Source organism: Phocoena phocoena, chromosome 2 (assembly GCF_963924675.1).
Source record: "Phocoena phocoena chromosome 2, mPhoPho1.1, whole genome shotgun sequence".
NCBI classification, from domain to species: domain Eukaryota; kingdom Metazoa; phylum Chordata; class Mammalia; order Artiodactyla; family Phocoenidae; genus Phocoena; species Phocoena phocoena.
Genome location: NC_089220.1, coordinates 138,690,590 through 138,717,793, shown reverse-complemented (window position 1 = coordinate 138,717,793; position 27,204 = coordinate 138,690,590). Strand labels below are relative to the sequence as shown.

The window sequence follows — 27,204 nt, the reverse complement described above, 5'->3', positions numbered from 1 at the left end:
ACCAGATGGCTTCCTTGGTGAATTCATGAAACATGTAAAGAATTAACTGCAATCCTTCACAAACTCTTCCAAAAAAAAGAGGAGGAGGAAACATTTCCCAACTCATTCTACAAGGCCACTATTATCTTCATACCTAAACCAGACAAAGACATCCTAAGAAAACTATGAACAGTATCCCTTGTGACTACAGATGCAAAAATCCTCAACAAAATACTAGCAAACTGAACCCAGCAACATTTTTAAAAGGATTATACTCTATAACCAAATTGGATTTAACCCAAGAATACAAGAGTAGTTCAATGTATGAAAATCAATATAATATACCATAGAAATAAAGGATAAAAACCACATGATCACCTCAGTAGACACAGAAAAAGCATTTGAAAATTCCAATACCTTTTCATGATAAAAAACACTCAACAAACTAAGAATAGAAGGGAACTTCCTTAACCTGATAAAGGGCATCCATGAAAAGCCCACAGCTACCATCACACTCAATAATATAAAACTGAAAGATTTCCCTGAGATCAGGAACAAGAGAAGGATGTTTACTCTCACCAATTCTATTCTACTGAGGGTTCCAACTGGGGTAATTAGGTAAGAAAAATAACAAAAGGCATCTAGATTGAAATAGAAATAAAGTGTCTATTCACAGATGACATAATCTTGTTTATAAGGAATCCACAAAGAAGAAACTGCTAGCACTAATAAACAAGTACAGGAAGGTAGCAAGATATGAGATCAATATACAAAAGTCTATTGCATTTCTATACACTAGCAATGAACACTGAGAACATTAAATTAAGAAAACGATCCCATTTACAATCACACCAAAAAGAATAAAATACTCAGGAATAAATTAATAAAAGTAGTGTAAGACTTGTACTCTGAAAAGTACAAATAAAAGTAGTGTAAGACTTGTACTCTGAAAAGTACAAAATACTGTTGAAAGAAATGAAAGAGGACCTAAGTAAATGGAAAGATATTCCATGTTCATTAATGGAAGACATATTAAGATAGCAATACTTTTCAAATTCATATATAGAGTCAACAAAATCACTACCAGAACCCCAGCTTCCATTCTTGCAGAAATTGACAAGCTAATCTTGTCATATGGAAACTCAAGGAACCCAGAATATCAAAACTAATCCTAAAAAAAAAAAAAAAAGGTTAGAGGACTCACACTTCCCAATTTTAAAGCTTACTACAAAGCTCTTCTAATCAGGACAGTGTGGTATTGACATAAGGAGAGACACCTAGATCAAGGGAATACAACTGTGAGTCCAAAAAGAAACCGTCACATTTATGGGCAACTGATTTTCAATAAGGGTGCTATTGAAAATGGGGAAAGATGAAGCTGGACTCCTACCTCACACCATATACAAAAATTAACTAAAAATGGATCAAAAATCTAAATTTAAAAGCTAAAGCTATAAAACTTTGAAAAGAAAACACAGGTATAAATCTTTGTGACTTTGGATTAATGACTTCTTAGATATAAAACTAAAAGCGCAAGCTACAAAAAAATTAAGTATTAGGCATCAAAATTTTAAATTTTGTGCATCAAAGGATACCATCAAAAAAGTGCAAAGACAACCAGAATGGGAAAAAAATTTTGTGAATCATATATCTAATAAGGGACTTGTATCCAGAATATTTAAAGTAATATTAGAACTCAGTAATAAAAAGACAACCCAATTTTTAAAAGGTCAAAGGATTTGAACAGACATTTCTCCAAAGAAGATATACAAATGGCCAGTAAGCACAAGAAAAGATATGCAACATCATTAGCCATCAGGGAAATGAAAATCAAACCCACAATGAGATACCACTTCACACTCACTAGAATGGCTAGAATGAAAAAGACAATAACAAGTGTTGACAGAGGATGTGGGAAATGGGCATCCTTATTTCAGTACTGGTGGGAATGTAAAATGATGTAGCAGCTTTGGAAAACAGTTTGGCAGTCCCCAAACAGTTAAACATAGAGTTACCGTATGATCCAGCAATTCTACTCTTATTTACTAAAGAGAAATGAAAATATGTCTACACAAAAACTTGTAGCAGTATTCATAATTGCTCAAAAGTGTAGACAACCTAATTGTCCACCAACTCATGAATGGACAAGTATGATATATTCATATAATGGAATATTATTCACCAATAAAAAGGAATGAAATACTGATACAGGATACAACATGGATGAATCTTAGTAACCTTATGGTAAGTGAAAGCCAGTCACAAAGGACCACATATTGTATGATTCCACTTATATGAAATATCCAGAATAGGCAAACCTATAGACAGAAAGTAGATGAGTGGTTTCTTAGGGCTGACATGGATCAGAAGTTTAGGGAAGCAATAGCTAAGGGATGCAAAGTTTCTCTTAGGGGTAATAAAAATTCTTGAAAATTGTGGTGATAGATGTGCAACTCTGTGAATATACTAAAAGCCACTGAAATGCATTATTTTAAGTGGTGAATTGTACAATGTCAATTATATCTCAACAAAAAATGTATACTTTAAAAGGGTGAATTTTTTAGTATGTGGATTATATCTCAATTTTCTAAAATGTCATCATTAGCTAACTATTGGTTTACACCATTGATTTAACAGGATTAAAATGATTATGAGGTAGTGTCCATATATACTTGGTAATTCATGCTACTTTTAAACTAGGATTTCCAAATCTATGTTTTTATATAAGGTAAAAATAAGGTTATTTACAGAAGTGGGAGCCATGATAATCTGTTCCAGGTATGTCTACCCAAGAAAGAAATTACTCTTATTTCTTCCACTTATTCTTATTACTGTCACTTAGCATGTATTGACAGCTGCTTTTGATCTTTCATTATTTCCTTTTCTCTGATATTTCTACAAAACAGTCATTTAGCAAGTTTCCAATTTTTAACCAATTAAAAAAATTTTTACCTCCTAGAGAAATGGAAATAAAAACAAAAATAAACAAATGGGACCTAATGAAACTTAAAAGCTTTTGCACAGCAAAGGAAACCATAAACAAGACCAACAGACAACCCTCAGAATGGGAGAAAATATTTGCAAATGAAGCAACTGACAAAGGATTAATCTCCAAAATTTACAAGCAGCTCATGCAGCTCAATAACAAAAAGACACAACCCAATCCAAAAATGGGCAGAAGACCTGAACAGACATTTCTCCAAAGAAGATATACAGATTGCCAACAAACACATGAAAGAATGCTCAACATCATTTATCATTAGAGAAATGCAAATCAAAACTACAATGAGGTATCACCTTACACTGGTCAGAATGGCCATCATCAAAAAATCTACAAACATGGGGCTTCCCTGGTGGCGCAGTGGTTGAGAGCCCGCCTACCGATGCAGGGGATGTGGGTTCGTGCCCCGGTCCGGGAGGATCCCACATGCCACGGAGCGGCTGCGCCTGTGAGCCATGGCCGCTGAGCCTGCGCGTCCGGAGCCTGTTGCTCCACAATAGGAGAGGCCACAACAGTGAGAGGCCCATGTACAACAAAACAAAACAAAAACAAAAACAAAAACAAACAAACAAAATCTACAAACAACAAATGCTGGAGAGGGTGTGGAGAAAAGGGAACACTCTTGCACTGCTGGTGGGAATGTGAATTAGTACAGCCACTATGGAGAACAGTATGGAGGTTCCTTAAAAAACTACAAATAGAACTACCATATGACCCAGCAATCCCACTACTGGGCATATACCCTGAGAAAACCATAATTCAGAAAGAGTCATGTACCAAAATGTTCATTGCAGCTCTATTTACAATAGCCAGGAGATGGAAGCAACCTAAATGTCCATCATCGGATGAATGGGTAAAGATGTGGCACATATATAAAATGGAATATTACTCAGCCATAAAAGAAACGAAATTTGAGTTATTTGTAGTGAGGTGGATGGACCTAGAGTCTGTCATACAGAGTGAAGTAAGTCAGAAAGAGAAAGACAAATACCGTATGCTAACACATATATATGGAATCTAAGAAAAAAAAAGTCATGAAGAACCTAGGGGTAAGACAGGAATAAAGACACAGACCTACTAGAGAATGGACTTGAGGATATGGGGAGGGGGAAGGGTAAGCTGTGACAAAGCGAGAGAGTGGCATGGACATATATACACTACCAAACGTAAAACAGATAGCTAGTGGGAAGCAGCCGCATAGCACAGGGAGATCAGCTCAGTTCTTTGTGGCCACCTAGAGGGGTGGGATAGGGAGGGTGGGAGGGAGGGAGATGCAAGAGGGAAGAGATATGGGAACATATGTATAACTGATTCACTTTGTTAGAAAGCAGAAACTAACACACCATTGTAAAGTAATTATACTCCAATAAAGAGTCAAAAAAAATTTTTTTTTCATGCACAGGAAGATGTGTTTTTGAACCCTTGCAAGGAGAGACACAATTTACTTGAGGGGGTAAGAAAAATAAACCAAGTTAAAATAACCTGCTAAGAGTGTAAAGCAACTTTTAATTTTTGCTTGTAGAATTTTATTCTACTACAATTTATAAAACAACTATGAGTCACAACCAGCAACAATGTAGAACTGGCCCTTGTTCAAGATATGGAATAAAAATATGCCCCACTGGGAATTAAGAATCTCTACATAAGTCACCTAAGATACTCCATTTCATTAAAACTCAGAGCACCCTAGCCTCTTTTGTTAAGCACAGATTAACTATTAAACATTGCTGCTCTCTTCTCCACAATTTTTCTTTTGGCTACACCGCAGGGCATGCGGAACTTCCCCGACCAGGGACAGAACCCGGGCCCCCTGCAGTGGAAGCACGGAGTCTTAACCACTGGACCACCAGGGAAGTCCTCTTCTCCACAATTTTAAAAGCACAAATAAATCAAAGCGGATTTTATGACGTGCATCCTTTACAGGCTCCAAAACCAGCAATACAATCTCAGGTAGCCACTTCAACCCCCTTTAGCAAAATTATTTAAGTCCACAAGACAGGAGACTGCTGCTTTAGTTGATTCTGTAAAATCCCCAAAACAGAAAAGTCTCAGTGGGGCATCAAACAGTAAGAAAAGTAGCAATATGCACCCAAAGTAAACAAATATACCAATGAATCCAGAGAGATAGAAGTGGCATTATTATTACCTTTGAAGATGGCTCTCAGGAGTGCTCCAGCAGCTTTTCCTTTCACTGCCTGATTCTGAAGGAGATTAGCCAGCTGCAAAGAAAAGAAAAAGCTACAAGTCCCTGGCAACAATTTCCCTACCTGAATGACCTAAACTCCCTGTATGAAAAACACACATCTGTCAAGTTCATATCCTTCAGAGACTCCAGGTATCACAAATAATATATTTATTTACATATAGCAGGGTAGATCTTAACATGATGCTTGGTTGTCAAGACTGAAATTTATTCATACATTCATTCTACAAACGTTTATTAAGTATTTAATCAGCACTAGGTATCAAGCTATGTTCTTGGGGATATACATTCATTCAGCAAATTCTCTTTGAACATGTTCTTCTTCCTAGGCATTAGGGATACAAGGATGAACATGATAATCTGACTCAGTTTACAGTAGAGCAGGAGGGAAAAGGACGACAAGAAAAAAAAAATCAGAAAAAAAATTTGTAACAGAAACAAAAGACTGAGACAATAATTGAGGAAAGGGAAGCAACTTCAGCTAGGGTAGTCAGCTTCTCTGAGGTAGGTGACACTTCTTTAGAGACTTGGAGGATGAGAAAGAGCTAGTTATGCAAAGGGAAGAAAGAAGAACACTTCAGATAAAGGTATTGTTATGTGCAAAGGCCCTGAGAGAGCAAAGAGTTTGGCATATTGGATGGCCTGAAAAAAAAAAAAAAGACCAATTTGACTGAAGAGTAGTAAGAAAAGAGTGGCACAAGATGAATTTGGAGAGATGGGCAAGAACCAGATAATAAGAATCTTGTAGGCCATGATAGGAAGCTTAGATTTTCTCTAAATGCAAAAGAAGTAACTAACGAGAAAAGAGGAGAGTGATATATAGATTTTTTTTTTTTTTAAATCAGTCTTATTCCTTTTGTAGAAAATAGGTTGTGGGAGGGTTTAAGAGTGAAATAGGGACATCTGTTAGGAGATTGTTATCAGTGATCAAATGAGAGATGATAGTGGCCTACAGCAAGGTAATAGCAGGGGAGATGTCCTGAGTTGAACTGTGTTCCCCTCCAAAATTCATGTTTAAGCTCTAACCCCCAGCATCTTAGAATGTGATCTTATTTGGAAATAGGGTCATTGTAGGTGTAATTAGTTAAGCTGAGGTCATATGGGTAGGCCCTAATCCAGTATGACTAATGTCCTTAGAAAAAGGGGAAATTTGGACAGAAACACATACACAGCGAGAATGCTGTGTGAAAGTGAAGGCAGAGACCATGGGTGACACAAGGCAAGGAATGCTAAAGATCGTCAGCAAACCACCAGAAGCTAGGCTAGACGCACGGAACAGATGATCACAGCCCTCAGCAGGAACCAACAATGCCAACACCGTGATCCTGGACTTCTAGTTCCTACAACTTTAAAAATAACTGTCTATTGTTTAAGGTACTCAGTTTGTAGTACTTTGTAAGATGAAGAAAAGTACAGATGGCCCTGAACTTATAACAGTTCAACTTACAATTTTTCAACTTTACAATGGGGCAAAAGTGACAGGCATTCAGTAGATACTGTATTTCGAATTTTTATCTTTTCCTGGGCTAGCAATCAGCTGCAGGATCACAAGGATAAACAACCGATACACCATTCTGTACCCACGCAACCATTCTGTTTTTCACTCTCAGTACAGTATTCAATAAATTACATGAGATGTTCAACACTTTATTGTAAAATGGGCTTTGTGTTAGATGATTTTGCCCAACTGTAGGCTAATGTAAGCATTCTTGGCACGTTTAAGGTAAGGCTAGGCTAAGCTAGGATGTTTGGTAGGTTAGGTGTATTAAATGCATTTCTGACTTAGAATATTTTCAACTTAAAATGGGTTTATTGGGATGTAACCCCATCAAAATTTGGGGAAGATCCGTAGACTGAAGATATATTTGGGAGCTTGATCAGTAGGACTTCGCTATGGTCTGAATGTTTATGTCCCCCCAAAATTCACGTGTTAGAATCCTAATACCCAATGTTATGGTATATGGAGGTGGGGCCTTTGGGAGGTGATTAGGTATGAGGGTGGAACTCCCATGAATGGGATTAGTGCTCTTATAAGAGATCCCACAGAGCCCCCAGGCTGCTTCTACCATATGAGGGTATAATGCGAAGTCTGCAACCCAGAAGAGGGCCCTCACTCGACCACACTGGCACCATCATCTAGGATTTCCAGTGTCCAGAACTATGAGAAATAAATGTTTGTTGTTAGAAGTCACCCAGTCTACCGTATTTTGTTACAGCAGCCTGAATGGACTAAGACAGACTTCCTCAGGCTTTAGACGTGAAATGGGTGTGGTGATGAAGGAAAAGAAGAAATCAAGGAGGACTCAAATTTCTGGCTTAAGCAACTAACTGGGTAGATGGTGGCACCATTTACAGATATGGTGAAAATTTCGGATTAAGCAAGCATCTAAATCATCCAGAGGGCTTGTTAAAACAGAGAACTCCACCTGCAGTTTTTGATTCAGCAGATCTGATGTGGCGCTCAGAACTGTTACTCTTAAGATATCCAAGTGGAGATGTCAAATCGATAACTGAATATGCCAAAGTGGAGCTCAGTGAGAACATGTAAGATCATCCAGGGAGAAAATGTAAAGAAAAAAGAGACACCAATAGAGAGGGATAGATGGAAACTCTATTATTTTTACAACTTTTCTGTAAGTCTAAAATCAATTCAAAATAAAGAGTTAAAAAATTCTTCCTGGATTTAGCATCCACTGATGCTTCCTGCCTGATCCAATCTTTATCATGATGGTTGCCAAATGATGATTTTCTAACTCTGTGGTAAGCAGAGTTATTTATTTATTTATTATCATTTATTATCATTTATTATCAATACAGACTCACAAATTTCTATATTTTTCAGTGGTTTATAATTCATAACTGAACTTGATTATTTCAATGTTCAGATTTGACCAACGGAAGCCCCTTCAAGCTGTCTTTATCAGGTTTGGGGTATCAATGTTATACTTTAAAAAAAGCACTTGGAAGTTTTCCTTATATATGCACATTTTTTCTTATGTATTATATATACTCTAAAGCAATTTATGTGGCAACGGGACTATCTCTTACCTCTGATCTCTAAAGATTTGGTAGACGTTTCCTATGAAACTTCTGGGCCTGGTATTTTTGTGTCAAGTAATTGCTTGATAACTCTTTTTTTCTTTTATAGAAATTGATCTGGTTAAGCTTTCCATCTCAAATTGGGTCAATTTAATTAAACTGTATGTTCCTAAGAAATTATCCATTGCATCTACATTTTCAAATTTATTTGCAGTAGATATATAGAGTAGTCTCTTAGTATTTTTTGAGATTTTTCTCTATATGAATAGTTATTTCCCCCATGTCATTTCTTATTTAGTATATCTGTGCTTACTCCATTGTTTTCTTGATTAGTTAATAGTTTTGTCTATTTTTCAAAGAACCAGGATTTTTATGTATTAATTTGATCTACTGTTCTCCACTTTATTAACTTCTACTTTTATTCTAGCAGTCCCTTTTAGATTCCTCTATTCTCTCTAAATCTTTGAATGTAAATTTTCCCACTGCTGGATAGGTCAGTCTTCCTTGTCATGGACTTATGTGTTTTATAATTTTGTATTCTTAAGCACATCTTCTATGGACATTTTTATCAAATGGACTGAATGCATATATTGCTGGAATGCTTATCAAATTTATAGAGGATATAAAATGATGATTAATACAATGGTCAACAGAATCAGGATACAACAAGAAGATCTTGATGGAGTGAAATCAAATTAATCTAAAAAGATAAGTAACAGATTTAAAATAAAAATTTTGATGTGGGTTCTAAGAACTAACTATTGAAGTTCGGAGATGAAGGAAATTTAGCCTATATGCAAAAATGACTTGGGGTTTTTAGTTGCTTGTAAGAGCAATGAGACAGTAATATGATATTGCTGCCAAAAAGTTGACTCTGCATTAATGGAAGAATTAGGGAAATATTAGTGCCCCTCTACTCTAGTGGTAGAACACGTGGAGCCCTGTGTTCGAGGTACAAAACTTGTAAAGGTAATGTTAACAAAACAGAAATGTTCAGAGGACTGTGTTCATGTTGGCGAAGAAACTTAAAATAGGAAGAGCTGAAGGACCTTTTGTAATATTTATTCAGCATCTACTGGATGCCTATTGAGGGTCTATTAGATGTTAGATGCATACAGTATCTCATTTCATCCTCACAAAAACCAAGATAGGAATTCTTTTTGTGATAAGCATGAATCAGAGAAGTAATTCATAGCATCTATCATGGGTTTTGTTCTAGTTCTTATTTTTTACTTATTTTATAGTGTAATGTTAAAGCCGCCTCAAATTCCTTTTGGAAGCAGGTAAGATAAAAATTCTAAGTAAATAAATAAATAGAAAGCAGGTTTCAACCAAATTTTAACTTGTCTATAGGACGATTCAACTCTCAACTCATGCAAAGGCTGTCTTAAAAAGCGCCACAAAAAGCAATTTCTGGATAATTTCAAAGAAAAAAAAATGAGAGCACATCCCTATATCAATTCCCAGTTAGCATAAGGTAACAAAGATTGAGATGCACCTAGCTTCAATGACCACAAAAACTAGCACATAAAAAGTTCCTTAAAAACATAACACTCGGGGCTTCCCTGGTGGCGCAGTGGTTAAGAATCCGCCTGCCAATGCAGGGGACATGGGTTTGATCCCTGGTCCAGGAAGATCCCACATGCTGTGGAGCAACTAAGTCCATGCACCACAACTACTGAGCCTGTGCTCTAGAGCCTGTGAGCCACAGCTACCAATCCCGCACGCCTAAAGCCCGTGCTCCGCAACAAGAGAAGCCACCACAATGAGAAGACCGTGCACCGCAACAAAGAGTAGCCCCCCCAGGGCTTCCCTGGTGGCGCAGTGGTTGAGAGTCTGCCTGCTGACGCAGGGGACACAGGTTCGTGCCCCGGTCCGGGAAGATCCCACGTGCCGCGGAGCAGCTAGGCCCGTGAGCCATGGCCGCTGGGCCTGTGCTCCGCAACGGGAGAGGCCACAACGGTGAGAGGCCCGCGTACCGCAAAAACAAAACAAAACAAAAAAGAAAAGCCCATGCGCAGCAACGAAGACCCAATGCAGCCAAAAATAAATAGATATAACATTAAAGAAATTAAAAAAATAATAATAATACTCAAAGTCTTAATTTGTCTATACATATATACTAATGTTTAAGGTTAATTTTAAGGAGGGATTATTTTCCATGTAGGGATCTGAATAAGCCGAGATCATTTATAATGGAATAAGGAGAAGTATATCAGGAGAGAAAGATTAGAAAGCCTAACATAGAAGGTAATTATTGTCCCATTTTATAATCATATACTTATAGTGAAGACACAATGTAAATTGGTTGGTTTTCACTTTTACTAATAATTTCAAAATATCTTACTACTTATGAACTTATCTTCTTTAGGGAAAAACACAAATGAAGCATCAACAGGCAAATCTAATGTCTCACATCAATAACTACAGTCTGGATATTGCTTTCAAATAGGATTGTTCTAAGAACTAAAAAGTGTACTAATTTGCTTATACGGTTGCATAAATGTCATTTAAATATTATACAGTTGTAGGGGTTTCCCTGGTGGTCCAGCAGTTAAGACTTCACGCTCCCACTTCAGGGGATATCGGTTTGATCCCTGGTCAGGGAACTAAGATCCCGCATGCTGCATGTTGCAGCAATCAATCAATAAACAAACAAATAAATACGGTTGTATAAATGTACATAAATGCCCTTAAGTTGTGCATATCTCTTCCTCTCTCCCATTTCTTTGTATCTATGAGTTGTTATCAAATAAATCCTTGTCTCCTAAGGAGAGTGGGGGACAGATGAAGTGGCAGAATTAATTTTTCTAACATGTCCCTTGAATTTGTTATCATGCTTGACATTTGCTTTTGGCAGAACATCCTCCTAATACTCACATCATCTTCTTTCAGGGTTTGAAGAAATTTTTGCAGTCTGTCTGCTGTTTTTTCTGCTGCTAGAGATAAAATTTTCTGGTCCATTGTTGCACATATCAAGAAACTGGAAAGGGAAAATGTCAGAGCTGGATGAAACTTCCAGAAGGAAACAAGTTTGATTTTTTTTCCCTTCTCTACCTGTTAACTGAGTATTTCATACATATTATAGACTACGTACACAGTGGGTACTCAACAGGCTAAGGATTACCAACTAGTATGAGTAGGTGATTCTTATCCAAACCAAAATAATCTTGAGAATTCCCTGGAATTTCCTTATTAGAAAGTTGTAGTCTAATCAAGTGGTTTCCTAATTCCAAGTCACATTTTTATCATTTTTTTTAAGCATCTACCCAGTATGCTGCCCAGAACAAAGCTATCATTTAACAGTCTAGCAAATATATAATAAATTATTATTGACACATACACAAGAATATTATAACATATAATAAAGTAACACTAGATAAATGAATAAATCAACAGCACTGTAAATGCATTTATACCAATTAAATGGTGTAAAAACAAATGAGAAGTTAACAAGGCTAAGAAATAAATGTGTGCTCAAACATCAAGAAGCCTTCCCAGTAGAGGAAAGCTTAAACTGGAACTTAAAGATTAAATTTAGACAGTCAAGATAACCACATGGTATACATTATTGGGAAGGAGAGTATCATGAACAAAGGCATTCATAAGAGAATCTGAAAAATTTATTTGGGGAAAATGAGTAGTAGAGAGTTCAAGTAGGGGAGTAGTGAGTAGGAAAGCTAGAAAGAAAGGGTGGGACTAAACTGTGCAAGCTCTTAAAAGCCAGGTTAAGGAATTCAGATTTTATTCTGTAAATAATAGATGGCAACAAAAATTTCTGTAGTAAAAGATAATCTGACAAGATTGAAACAGTGTTTGAGGAAACTGAATCTGGCATCAATGTGCAGATTAAAGCAGGGAGGGAGTAAGGAGGAAGAACAGGCTAAGAGGCTACTGGGAGCTATTTTAGTGGTAGTGACAAAGGCCTGTCTTAGGGTGGTGACTCTGGGGAGTAGAAAGGAAAGGGTGAAATGGAAGCACATTAGACAGACAGGAGTTAGTGTTTAGCTATGGGAGTATTATGGGAAGGGGGAAATGCACACTGATGGAAAGAAGACCTGCTCCTCCTCCTGCATTTCTTCGTGTTTCCAATCTCCATAAATTGTACCATTATCCACTCAGCTGCTGAAACCAAAAACCTGGACAACATTCTTAACCACTTCACCTTCATCCTCCACATCCACTACCAAGTCCTGATGATGTTACCCCCCTAAAACATCTCTCAAGTCTACTTCTCTCTGAGATCCACTACCTCCACATTACTCCAAAGCCACCATCATCTCTCACCTGAACTACTGCATAGTTTCCTAACTTGTCCCCCACACAGCAGCTAAAATAATGTTTTCGAAACACAAACCAGATTATGTGACTTATCCTCCCTCAATCTCCATCCTCAACTTAAAACTCTTCAGTGGCTTTCCATTACTCTCGTATCAGTCCAAAATCCTGAATTCAGGATAAAAAGGTCTGGTCCACGCTAACTCCCCTTCCTCACTCTATTCTCCAGGCACACTGAATTGTTTTCAGTCCTTCAAACCCCCAAGTTCCTCTCGCCACAGACCCTTACACATGATTTTCTGTCTGGAACTTATACAAATACCCCTCCTTTCATCTGCTGCTTGCCAATCTTTTATTGCTAATTCCTATAAATTCTTCAGATCTCAGCTCAATCCACACTTCCTTAGAAGCTCAGTCTAGATTAAACACTCCCCTATTACATTCTTTCAAGGCAACTGTAATCTCTCTCACCATCACCACACTTTTAACATTACATTTGTAATTATTAGCTTAAGAACTACACCTCCCACTCCACTTCAAACTCCAGGAGTGCAGGGAAACCTGTCTGGTTTTGTTTAACACTGAACCTCCAGTACTTAGCACAGTATCTAGCTCATAAAAGGTGCCCAGTAAATATCTGCTGAACAAATGAATGACTGAATCCCTACAATGGGCAAGACCCTGGGCCCAGCTCTTTACACTCATTAATTTGATCCTCACACCAACCTCATGAGGTCTGTGTTATTACTCCCAATTTAGATAAAGATCTTTTGGGATTCAGAGAGATTAAGGAATTTCCCCAAATCCCCAAAGTTAGAAGGCTAGTAAGGGTAGAAGCAGAACTGAAATCCGAGTCTGTCCAGCTCCGGACCCCAAATCCCATGCTTTTACCTGCTACCCTCTGTTAGGGGCTGGGTGGCAGTAGAGGATGCAAACAAGGTATACCGACTAAAAGAGACGTCCAGCCCTAAGGGGAAGATGCTGAACTCTTTCTATTTCAGCAGGTACACTTGCTAAATTCTTCCTAAAACCAGAGAAGAGTAACAAGTAGGTGGCTGCAGATTCTCTGTCAAGAGGCCCTGAGGTTAGTGACGCACCACAGAAGTGAAACGCCGCGGGTCTTGCGCCGGGGCTCCTCAGAGAGCAAGAAGTAAACACCAATAGGGAAACTATAAAATGAGGCAGCTGGTGATGTGCGCTGTGACCGAACTAAAAAGGCGAAACAGGTTTAGAGAAATTTCTCAGACGTAGGAGCTAAGCGCTGATGGAGAGGAAGAATTTAACAAGAGGGCCGAGAGTGTAGCACGCCCGGGGAGCAGGGAGGGCCAACCAACGCGGAGGGAGACAGCAGGGCACATGGACCCTTCCAAACCAAGGAAAACGCCAGAACGTCACAATGGAAGTGGGGTCCTCCTGTCCTCCCACACCCGCTACCTCCCCGGGTCTGAGTCCCACCGCCCCTGCAACGCGCGAAGGCCCTCCGGACGGTCTCCTCAGCCTCACCTCCTCCAAAAGCTTCCAAAAAGTCCGCTCAACCCAACGCCGCCGAACTTCCGTTACCGGGAGCAGCAGCTCCCGCCTCCCGCGGCTCACTTCCGCCGCCCGGGAGCACGCGCATGGGGCGTACCATTAAGGCAGAAGGGAGGGGGAAACTCCTGCGGGGGCAGCCTTAGAACTCCAATTCGGGACCGCAGAGTGAGCCAGGGCAGTGTGGCCTGGGTGTGGCCACCACGGTGCCTTGACCAGTTAAGGCCTTCTTGTGTACTGTTGGGGAAAGGGTTAGTGAGAAAGGGGATGAATCTAGTGATAGCTGTAGAGGTCTTTGCATTGGAAGTGCCTGGAAGGCGCAGGAAGGTGTTCTACTCCTTGTGCCAGTGGAGGTGTAACTCCTGTAAAGGAAAAAAGGGTTGCCTGCCATTCCATTTCTATAGGGATCAAGGCTGTAGCAACTGCAGTCGTTGGCCTCAGTGTGCCTGAGGGGAGCTCAGGATGGAGAAAAACAGGAAACATTTTGTGCTTTGGATGTAAGGATCCTTGGATTGTTAAGATGCATATCTAAGGAAAAGTTTCAATGAACCCAGATTCTTGCATCTTCCCATACATAGGAAAGCACTTAAGTCATTAACTTGAAATATCTGTTTTTTTGTGATCAGTAATCTTGATCTTTGATTACATGGATCTCCCCCCAAAACCCCCCCCCCCCGAAAACTTATATATATATCCTGGCTCCTCCCTTAACTCGTCAGAGCAGGTCCTCAAAGCTATCTCAGAGACGTCTCCTGGGCTATAGTCCTCAGTAAGGTACCTGGATAAAACATAACTCACAACTTTTAGGTTACGCACTTTTCTTTCAGTCGACAGCCCTAAAATGTAAGCCTCATATGGCCAGGGGGCTTATTGCATACAAAATGTCAGCATTTAGCACAAAGCCTGGCAAAGCAGTAAATGCTCAGTAAATATTTGTTAAATGAACAACTGATAATAGAGCAAAGAGAAATGGAGGAGAGGTTCGAGAACCTGTACTACGTTGAATGGGCAGCATGTGCAAAGGGCCTGACAGCAACAAGCAATCCAGCGTCTGACTGGTTCGGGAGGTGCAGGTGCTTCGGGTGGGGGTGGGAAAGCAGGGGCTTGTTAATCTTTTTCACATCAGGAGCAAGAGGGGAACAGCTGAAGTGGAAGGGCGTGATTGTATTCACTTTGTAGAACAGTATTTCTGGCAGGTGAGTGCTGCAGAGGTTATTTAAAAGAGATGGTGGGGATTTCCCTGGTGGTGCAGTGGTTAAGAATCTGCCTGCCAATGCAGGGGACACGGGTTCGATCCCTGGTCCAGGAAGATCCCACATGCTGTGGGGCAACTCAACTCACGCACCACAGCTACTGAGCCTGCGCTCTAGAGCCTGCAATCCACAACTACTGAAGCCCGTGTGCCCTAGAGCCCCGTGCCACAACTACTGAAGCCCACGCACCTAGAGCCTATGCTCCACAATAAGATGATGCCCCCACAACAAAGAGTAGCCCCCGCTCGCTGCAACTAGAGAAAGCCCATGCACAGCAATGAAGACCCAATGCAGCCAAAAAAAAAAAAAAAGATGATGGAGGTGAGGAAAGTTGAAGGCAAGACCCCTTAGGAGGCTCTAAGTTGTCCTGGACATAGGTGGTGGTGGCCCAACCTTGGGGAGAGATGGGAGGGGTTTGAGGAATATTCAGGTTTGAGTGACTGGGTGCACCCTGGTGATACTGCCAGTTGACTGACACACAGGGAAGGATGAAAATTTGAGTTGATGATGAAGCCTTCAGATTTGGACTTGCCAAATGTGAGACCATGGGATGGCATGTGAAGGAATGCTAAGATCAGGGGGCATTCAGTCTGGAGCCTGTCTCCCAGTTCCCAGGGGTAGGATGGATCTATTTGGCCAGTTCTGGAAGAAACATAGCTGCTGGAAGAGAATGATGCCTCTCAGGTGCCTAGGTCTGCTACTTGTTTATGACGCTTCTTTTTTTTTTTTAAAAAAATAAATTTATTTATTTTGGGTTGTGTTGGGTCTTCGTTGCTGCACACAGGCCCCTCCAGCTGCAGCAAGTGGAGGCCACTCCCCGCTGCAGCGTGCAGGCCTCTCACTGCGGTGGCCTACCCCGTTGCAGAGCACGGACTCTAGGCAGGCGGGCCTCAGCAGCTGTGGCATGCAGGCTCAGTAGTTGTGGCTCACAGGCTCTAGAGCACAGTCTCAGTAGTTGTGGCACAGGGGCCCAGCTGCTCCACGGCATGAGGGATCCTCCCAGACCAGGGCTTGAACCCACGTTCCCTGCACTGGCAGGCAAACTCCCAACCACTGTGCCACCAGGGAAGCCTATGACACTACTTAAGTACTTTTTACTTCTACCACATTTCTGGCCCAATATTAAGCTGTGATATTTGGCTAAAACACAGCAGCAGGGTTGGAAGATTATTCCTGAGAGGAATCCTTTAGCTTGCCAAGGAATCAGATGACTTTACCTCATCTTCTCCCCACAAAACCACCCTTCCAGGCTGCTTCTGGGACTGAGCCAGGCAGCCATGAATTTGTGTAGCTCAAAAGGGCTCATTTGCCTTTTTGAACTTCCATTTTTGCATCCCAGGTGCACTTATTGCATTGCCTGTGTGAGCATCTACCCACTGGCATTGACAATTGCGGCAGGGGGTCTTGCCTCCCCTTGTTGCATGAATGTATCATCTGTATTTTCCATTAGTGCTAATGGGTGTTACATATGCAAAGGAAGAGAACAGACTTAGATTCATAACAATGTTTTTCACCCTGGTGCAGGCTTCCTTACTAAGCAGCAAATCTTACCAATCTGCTTCAACCAACTAGACTCCATGCACTGGTCAGCTAGTGATACACTGATTCTAGAAAACACAGCCAGTTAAAAACAGGTTTACAACACTGGAATCAAATGTTCTTCAGACCTTGTCAGTAGCTCATGTTTGGATAATAATATTATAGCTACTGGTATTTGCAGGAGTCCAGAGAAAAGTACAAATGGAGGCCCCCTATCATTCCCCACTCCATCCTGCAGTGTGAGGGGCTTCATATGCCTGCATGTGGACACCCAGCCTGAAAATCCACACCATGTCTCTCCTCTAAAGCTGCCCTTGGCTACCCTTGACTATGCTGTACACACTAGCAGGTCCACTCTGGGGAGGGTGGACTTAGGAAGGAGCCTATATAGGCCGAGGAACTGAGCTTGGGGATGTTTGGGAAGGTACCCCAAGCATGGTCTAAAGGAGGGCACGTGGGCTTCAGTGCGTTCACACTCCAAGTTTCTTGGACTCCTCATCATCTAGGAAGGGAGCTGTTGAAGCACCCACCCATTTCAAGCACTCCAGTTGCCTGGGTTTAAGGGCAGCATTGCTTGAGAGAATAATCAAGGTAGCATGTATAAGGAGCCTAGTGTTTAGGAGCACTTAATAGTGTAGGTCTGGTGATCCGTGTTGATGTTACTATTGCAAAAAGATTACAAGTCACTGAAGTTTCAGATGTTTAGTATTTTTTACCAATAAAGTATTTTTTGAATTAAAAAAAATAGTTTCAGCTCCCTCCGGCAATCCCACTTCAGAGTGTGTATACAAAAGAATTGAAATCAGGTTCTTAATCAGATATCTGTACACCCATATTCAAGGAAGCATTATTCATAATAGTGAAAAGGTGGAGACAACCCAAACATCCATGGGCAGACGAATGGATAAACAGAATGTGGTGTATCCATACAGTAGAATACTATTCAGCCTTAAAAAGGAATGAAATCCCTTCACATGCCACAACATAGATGATACCGAAGGACATTATGTTAAGTGAAATAAGCCAGTCACAAAAAGACAAATACTGTATGATTCCACTCACATGAGGTATCTAAAGGATTCAAACTCCAAGAAACAAAAAGTAGAATGGTGGTTGCCAGGGGCTGGGGAGAAGGTGAATTGGGGAGCTCTTGTTTAATAGGTATAGAGTTTCAGTTTTGTAAGATGAAAAAGTTCTGGATATCTGTTTCTCAACGATGTGAATGTACTTAACGCTACTGAAGTGTATACTTAGAAATGATTAAGATTAAAAAAAAGGTCCTATTACGTGGGCAGGTCACAGGATTGTTAAGAAGAACCATCTGACTCCATCCTGAAGAAATTCTGACTTAGTAGGGTTTAAGGTAGAGGTTTAACAGCTCACCATTTGTAATCCCAGGGTCTGGAAAAGTGGCACACAGTGGGTGCTTCAGATATTTGTTAAATGGGTGCAAAATTATGAACACATCCTTAGAAAAATAGGTTTTTAAATTATTTCAATAAAATGTTCAATTTCAAAATGAAAATTTTGACTTAAAACTACATTACTGCTTTTGAAACTTCCTGTGAATCGGCAGTCATTTGAAGATTAAAAGTTCAAAACAACAAAAACAACAACAAACAAACAAACAAAAAGTTTAGTTCCATTACCCTGCTCTGTCTCTTGTTTCTCAGAGGCCTGTCTGGAAGACAGGAAGAGGACTTGGGAAAGGGGAAGCAGGGTGGAAAGTAATCCTTAAAAACTGGCCCCTTGGGGACTTCGCTGGTGGCGCTGTGGTTAAGAATCCACCTGCCAATGCAGGGGACATGGGTTCGATCCCTTGTCAGCAAAGATCCCACATGCCACAGAGCAACTAAGCCCTTGTGCCACAACTACTGAGCCTGCAAACCACAACTACTGAGCCCGCATGCCACAACTACTGAGCCCATGCACCACAACTACTGAAGCCTGTGCGCCTAGAGCCCATGCTCTGCAATGAGAAGCCACCTCAATGTGAAGCATTCACTCTGCAATGAAGAGTAGCCCCCGCTCACCACAACTAGAGAAAGCCCATGCACAGCAACGAAGACCCAAAGCAGCCAAAAAACCCAAAAAAAAACTGGTCCCTTAAAACTGGTGATATTTGATTCAGGTTTATGGACTATCCAATTGTACTATAACAATGTTCATTTCCTCATTTGGATATTCATACTGTGGTTAATTAAGAGAATGTTTTGTTTTTAGGAAATATATCCTGAAGTATTTAGGAGAAGAGGGGCATCATGTCTGCAACTTACTCTAAAATGGTTTAGAAAAAAAATATGATATGTATATATTGACAGAGAATTGTAAAGCAAATGTGATAAAATGTTAACTTCTAGGTGAAGGGCATATGGGAAGTTTTTGTACTATTTTTGTGGCCTGTAATTCTGAAATTATGACAAAATAAAAAAGTTTTTTGAAAATATCAGGCCAGTTGTGAACCTAGTGATCTGCTCTGGCTTGTAAATAATCAGCAAACTTTGAGCAGCCATCTCTGCCCCTTTGATGACGACAGGTAGATGCCTCTTCTTCATCTTCCACTTCACGTGACCCTCTTCTGCTGTCACCCTAGATGGCTGCAAAACTGAGGTGGATCCTCCATCCTACATGAGGCCTCTTGGTGCTTCTCTTCCCATCTCCCTGACTTCCTCATCTATGTCACCTCAGCCACTTACTCTCCTGGACACAGCCTGAGCAGAATCACTACTCAGACAGCAGCTTCCTCTTTGTCCAGTTTCAATGCTCAATTATACCCACTTACCTATTCTCTAATTTTTGCTGTCCCTCACTCCTCCTTCATCTTGAATTCAACTTGCCACCTTGTCTGTCCTTCCATCCCACCCATCTGGCAAATCCTAACCCTGTATGAGGCCAGCCATATTCTTTGTTGTGGCTATATCTGGATTGCTTTGGTTGTGCTGGAGGCTTCACGTGACTGTGTTCACGGGGACCCTAAAAGTCATTGTAGAAAACTCTAAAGATAGAGTTACCATATCATCCAGCAATCCCATTCCTGGGCATACATCTGAACAAAACTATACTTCAAAAAGATACATGGGGGGTGCCTTCAAGATGGTAGAGGAGTAAGATGTGGAGATCACCTTCCTCCCTACAAATATATCAAAACTACATCAACATGTAGAACAACTCCCACAGAATACCTACTGAACGCTGGCAAAAGACCTCAGACTTCCTAAAAGACCCCCTCAGGCGACCTACATGCAGAGGCGGGGCCAAATCCAAAGCTGAACCCCAGGAGCTGTGCGAACAAAGAAGAGGAAGGGAAATTTCTCCATGGAGCCTCAGGAGCAGCAGATTAAATCTCTACACTCAACTTGATGTGCCTGCATCTGTGGAATACCTGAATAGACAACGAATCATCCCAAAATTGAGGTGGTGGACTTTGGGAGCAACTGTAGACTTGGGGTTTTCTTTCTGCATTTAATTTATTTCTGGTTTTATGTTTATCTTAGTTTAGTATTTAGAGTTATTATCATTGGTAGATTTGTTTATTGATTTGGTTGCTCTCTTTTTTTATTTTATATACATATATTTTTCCTTTTTCTCTTTTTGTGAGTGTGTATATGTATGCTTCTTTGTGTGATTTTGTCTGTATAGCTTTGCTTTTGCCATTTGTCCTAGGGTTCTGACTGTCCATTTTTTTTGTTTGTTTTTTGTTTTTCGTATAGTTTTTAGCACTTGTTATCACTGGTGGATTTGTTTTTGGTTTGGTTGGTCTCTTCTTTCTTTCCCTCTTTTTTATTACTTTTTATTTTTAATAATTTTTTTCTATTTTAATACCTTTATTTTATTTATTTATTTATTTTTCTTTCTTTCTTTCTTTCTTTTTCTCCCTTTTCTTCTGAGCCATGTGGCTGACAGGGTCTTGGTGCTCTGGCTGGGTGTCAGGCCTGAGCCTCTGAGGTGGGAGAACCGAGTTCAGGACATTGGTCCACCAGAGACCTCCCAGCCCCACATAATATCAAATGGCGAAAGCTCTTTCAGTGATCTCCATCTCAATGCTAAGACCCAGCTCCACTCAACGACCAGCAAGCTACAGTGCTGGACACCCTATGCCAAACAACTAGCAAGACAGGAACACAACCCCACCCATTAGCAGAGAGGCTGCCTAAAATCATAATAAGTCCACAGACATGCCAAAACACACCACTGGCCATGGTCCTGCCCAACAGAAAGACAAGATCAAGCCTCATCCACCAGAACACAGGCACCAGGTCCCTCCACCAGGAAGCCTACAAAGCCCATTGAACCAACCTTACTCACTGGGGACAGACACCAAAAACAACAAGACCTACGAACGTGCAGCCTGCGAAATGGAGACCCCAAACACTGTAAGTTAAGCAAAATGAGAAGACAAATACACAGCAGATGAAGGAGCAAGGTAAAAACCCACCAGACCAAACAAATGAAGAGGAAATAGGCAGTCTACCTGAGAAAGAATTCAGAGTAATGATAGTAAAGATGACCCAAAATCTTGGAAATAGAATGGAGAAAATACAAGAAACGTTTAACAAGGACCTAGAAAAACTAAAGAGCAAACAAACAATGATGAACAACACAATAAATGAAATTAAAAATTCTCTAGAAGGAATCAATAGCAGAATGACTGAGGCAGAAGAACAGATAAGTGACTTGGAAGATAAAATAGTGGAAATAACTACCACAGAGCAGAAAAAGAAAAAAGAATGAAAAGAATTGAGGACAGTCTCAGAGACCTCTGGGACAACATTAAACGCACCAACATTCGAATTATAGGGGTCCCAGAAGAAGAAGAGAAAAAAAAAAGGGGAGGCTGAGAAAATATTTGAAGAGACTATAGTTGAAAACTTCCCTAATATGGGTAAGGAAATAGTCAATCAAGTCCAGGAAGTGCAGAGAGTCCCACACAGGATAAATCCAAGGAGAAACACACCAAGACACATATTAATCAAACTATCAAAAATTAAATACAAAGAAAAAATATTAAAAGCAGCAAGGGAAAAGCAACAAATAGCATACAAGGGAATCCCCACAAGGTTAACAGCTGATCTTTCAGCAGAAACTCTGCAAGCCAGAAGGGAGTGGAGGGCATATTTAAAGTGATGAAAGGGAAAAACCTACAACCAAGATTACTCTACCCAGCGAGGATCTCATTCAGATTCGACAGCGAAATTAAAACCTCTACAGGGCTTCCCTGGTGGCGCAGTGGTTGAGAGTCCGCCTGCCGATGCAAGGGACAAGGGTTCGTGTCCCGATTCGGGAAGATCCCACATGCCGCGGAGCGGCTGCGCCCGTGAGCCATGGCCGCTGAGCCTGCTGCTCCGCAACGGGAGAGGCCACAACAGCGGGAGGCCCGCGTACCGCAAAAAAAAAAAAAAACCTTTACAGAGAAGCAAAAGCTAAGAGAATTCAGCACCACCAAACCCAGCTCTACAACAAATGCTAAAGGAACTTCTCTAGGCAGGAAACACAATAGAAGGAAAAGGCTTACAATAACAAACCCAAAACAATTAAGAAAATGGTCATAGGAACATACATATTGATAACTACCTTAAATGTAAATGGATTAAATGCTCCAACCAAAAGACATAGACTGGCTGAATGGATACAAAAACAAGACCCATACATATACTGTCTACAAGAGACCCACTTCAGACCTAGCGAGACATACAGACTGAAAATGAGGGGATGGAAAAAGATATTCCACGCAAATAGAAATAGCTGGAGTAACAATTCTCATATCAGACAAAATAGACTTTAAAAAAAAGACTATTACAAGAGACAAAGAAGGACACTACATAATGATCAAGGGATCAATCCAAGAAGAAGATATAATAATTGTAAATATATATGCACCCAACATAGGAGCACCTCAATACATAAGGCAAATACTAACAGCCATAAAAGGGGAAATCGACAGTAACACATTCATAGTAGGGGACTTTAACACCCCATTTTCACCAATGGACAGATCATCCAAAATGAAAATAAATAAGGAAACACAAGCTTTAAATGATACATTAAACAAGATGGACTTAATTGATATTTATGGGACATTCCATCCAAAAACAGCAGATTACACTTCTCAAATGCTCATGGAACATTCTCCAGGATAGGTCATATCTTGGGTCACAAATCAAGCCTTGGTAAATTTAAGAAGTATGAAATTGTATCAAGTATCTTTTCCGACCACAACACTATGAGACTAACATCAATTACAGGAAAAAATCTGTAAAAAAGAGAAACACATGGAGGCTAAACAATACACTACTAAATAACCAAGAGATCAATGAAGAAATCAAAGAGGAAATAAAAAAATACCTGGAAACAAATGACAACGAAAACATGACGATCCAAAACCTATGGGACACAGCAAAAGCAGTTCTAAGAGGGAAGTTTACAGCAATACAATCCTGCCTCAGGAAACAAGAAACATCTCAAATAAAAAACCTAACCTTACACCAAAAGCAATTAGAGAAAGAAGAACAAAAAAACCCCAAAGATAGCAGAAGGAAAGAAATCATAAAGATCAGATCAGAAATAAATGAAGGAAATGATAGCAAAAATCAATAAAACTAAAAGCTGGTGCTTTGAAAAGATAAACAAAATTGATAAACCGTTAGCCAGACTCATCAAGAAAAAAAGGGAGAAGACTCAAATCAAGAGCATTAGAAATGAAAAGGGAGAAGTAACAACTGGCACTGCAGACATACAAAGGATCATGAGAGATTACTACAAGCAACTATATGCCAATAAAATGGACAGCTTGGAAGAAATGGACAAATTCTTAGAAAAGCACAACCTTCTGAGACTAAACCAGGAAGAAATAGAAAATATAAACAGACCAATCACAAGCACTGAAATTGAAACTGTGATTTAAAATCTTCCAACAAACAAAAGCCCAGGATGAGATGGCTTCACAGGCAAATTCTATCAAACATTTAGAGAAGACCTAACACCTATCCTTCTCAAACTCTTCCAAAATATAGCAGAGAGAGGAACACTCCCAAACTCATTCTACAAGGCTACCATCACCCTGATACCAAAACCAAAGATGCCACAAAAACAGAAAACTACAGGCCAATGTCACTGATGAACATAGATGCAAAAATCCTCAACAAAATACTAGCAAACAGAATCCAACAGCACACTAAAAGGATCATACAACATGATCAAGTGAGGTTTATCCTAGGAATGCAAGGATTCTTCAATATACACAAATCAATCAATGTGATACACCATATTAACAAATTGAAGGAGAAAAACCGTATGATCATCTCAATAGATGCAGAAAAGCTTTTGACAAAATTCAACACCCATTTATGACAAAAACTCTCCAGAAAGTAGGCACAGAGGGAATTTACCTCAACATAATAAAGGCCATATATGACAAACCCACAGCTAACATCATTCTCAATGGTGAAAAACTGAAACCATTTCCACTAATGTCAGGAACAAGACAAGGGTGCCCACTCTCACCACTATTATTCAACATAGTTTTGGAAGTTTTAGCCACAGCAATCAGAGAAGAAAAAGAAATAAAATGAATCCAAATTGGAAAATAAGAAGTAAAACTGTCACTGTTTGTGGATGACATGATACTATACACAGAGAATCCTAACGTTGCTACCAGAAAACTACTAGAGCTAATCAATGAATTTGGTAAAGTAGCAGGATACAAAATAATGCACACAAATCTCTTGCATTCCTATAGACTAATGATGAAAAATCTGAAAGAGAAATTAAGGAAACAATCCCATTTACCATTGCAACAAAAAGAATAAAACACCTAGGAATAAACCTACCTAAGGAGACAAAATACCTGTATGCAGAAAGCTATAAGACACTGATGAAAGAAATTAAAGATGATACAAATAGATGGAGAGATATACCATGTTCTTGGATTGGAAAAATCAACGTATGAAAATGACTATACTACCCAAAGTAATCTACAGATTCAATGCAATCCCTATCAAATTACCAATGGCATTTTTTCACAGAAGTAGAACAAAAAATTTCACAATTTGTATGGAAACACAAAAGACCCTGAAAAGCGAAAGTAATCTTGAGAAAGAAAAACAGAGCTGGAGGAATCAGGCTCCCTGACTTCAGACTATACTACAAAGCTACAGTAATCAAGACAGTATGGTACTAGCACAAAAACAGAAATATAGATCAATGAAACAGGATAGAAAGCCCAGAGATAAACCCACACATATATGGTCACCTTATCTTTGATAAAGGAGGCAAGAATATACAATGGAGAAAAGACAGCCTCTTCAATAAGTGGTGCTGGGAAAACTGGACAGCTACATGTGAAAGAATGAAATTAGAACACTTCCTAACACCATACACAAAAATAAACTCAAAATGGATTAAAGACCTAAATGTAAGGCCATACACTATAAAACTCTTAGAGGAAAATATAGGCAGAACACTCCATGACATAAATCACAGCAAGATCCTTTTAGACCCACCTCCTAGAGAAATGGAAATAAAAACAAAAATAAACAAATGGGACCTAATGAAACTTAAAAGCTTCTGCACAGCACAGGAAACCATAAACAAGACAAAAAGGCAACCCTCAGAATGGGAGAAAATATTTGCAAATGAAGCAACTGACAAAGGATTAATCTCCAAAATATACAAGCAGCTCCTGCAACTCAATATCAAAAAAACAAACAACCCAATCCAAAAATGGGCAGAAGACCTAAATAGACATTTCTCCAAAGAAGATATACAGATAGCCAACAAACACATGAAAGGATGCTCAACATCACTAATCATTAGAGAAATGCAAATCAAAACTACAATGAGGTATCACCTCACACTGGTCAGGATGGCCATCATCAAAAAATCTACAAACAATAAATGCTGGAGAGGGTGTGGAGAAAATGGAACCCTCTTGCACTGTTGGGGGGAATGTAAATTGATACAGCCACTATGGAGAACAGTATGGAAGTTCCTCAAAAAACTACAAATAGAACTAGCATATGACCCAGCAATCCCACTACTGGGCATATACCCTGAGAAAACCATAATTCAAAAAGAGTCATGTACCACAATGTTCATTGCAGCTCTATTTACAATAGCCAGGACATGGAAGCAAACTAAGTGTCCATTGACAGAGGAATGGATGAAGAAGATGTGGCACATATATACAATGAAATATTACTCAGCCATAAAAAGAAACGAAATTGAGTTATTTGTAGTGAGGTGGATGGACCTAGAGACTGTCATACAGAGTGAAGTAAGTCAGAAAGAGAAAAACAAATACCGTATGCTAACACATGTATATGGAATCTAAAAAATAAAAGGTTCTGAAGAACCTAGGGGCAGGACAGGAATAAAGATGCAGACATAGAGAACAGACTTGAGGACATGGGGAGGTGGAAGGTTACGCTGGGACGAAGTGAGAGAGTGGCATGGACATGTATACACTACCAAATGTAAAATAGATAGCTAGTGGGAAGCAGCCGCTGTGTCTTCCCCTAGCACAGGGAGGTCAGCTCTGTGCTTTTTGTCCCCCTAGAGGGATGGGATAGGGAGGGTGGGAGGAAGACACAGAGGGAGGAGATATGGGGATGTATGTATATGTATAGCTGATTCACTTTGTTATACAGTAGAAACTAACACACCATTGTAAAGCAGTTATACTCCAATAAAGATGTTAAAAAAAAAAGATACATGCACCCCAATGTTCACTGCAGCGCTATTTACAATAGCCAAGACATGGAAGCAACCTAAATGTCCATTGACAGATGAATGGATAAAGAAAATATGGTATATATGTATATATATATATATATATATACACACACACACACACACACACACACACACACACACACAGTGGAATATTACCCAGGCATTAAAAAAAGAATGAAATAATGTCATTTGCAGCAACGTGGATGGACCTAGAGATTATCATAGTAAGTGAAGTAAGCCAGACAGAGAAAGACAAATATCATATGATACCACTCATATGTGGCATCTAAAAAAAAAAAAAGACATAGATGGACTTATTTACAAAACAGAAATAGATCCATAGACATAGAAAACAAACTTATGCTTACCAAAGGGGAAAGATGCAGGAGGGATAAATTAGGAGTTTGGAATTAACATATACTCACTGTTATATATAAAATAGATAACCAACAGGGACCTACTGTATAGCACAGGGACCTATACTCAATATTTTGTAATAACCTATAAGGGAAAAGAATCTGAAAAACAATACATATATTATATATATAATATATATAACTGAATCCCTGTGCTATACACCCGAAACTAATACAACATAGTAAATCTACTATACTTCAGTTTGAAAAGAAGAAGTCATTGTAACCAATCTCAAGCCT

At 39.7% G+C, this 27,204-nt stretch overlaps 1 protein-coding gene across 2 annotated transcripts in view; it reads right to left on the bottom strand.

Annotated features, from left to right (window-relative positions):
* The window catches only part of FANCI (FA complementation group I), a 73,621-nt gene extending 62,435 nt beyond the window's left edge, over positions 1-11,186 (bottom strand). For both annotated transcript variants that reach the window (XM_065872361.1, XM_065872362.1), the window contains exons 1-2: positions 11,103-11,186; positions 5,127-5,199 (exon numbers count right to left, since the gene is read on the bottom strand). In XM_065872361.1, the coding sequence (XP_065728433.1) occupies positions 5,127-5,199; positions 11,103-11,186 (157 nt within the window). The remainder of the gene's footprint in view (positions 1-5,126; positions 5,200-11,102) is intronic.
* Between the last annotated feature and the right edge of the window lie 16,018 nt (positions 11,187-27,204).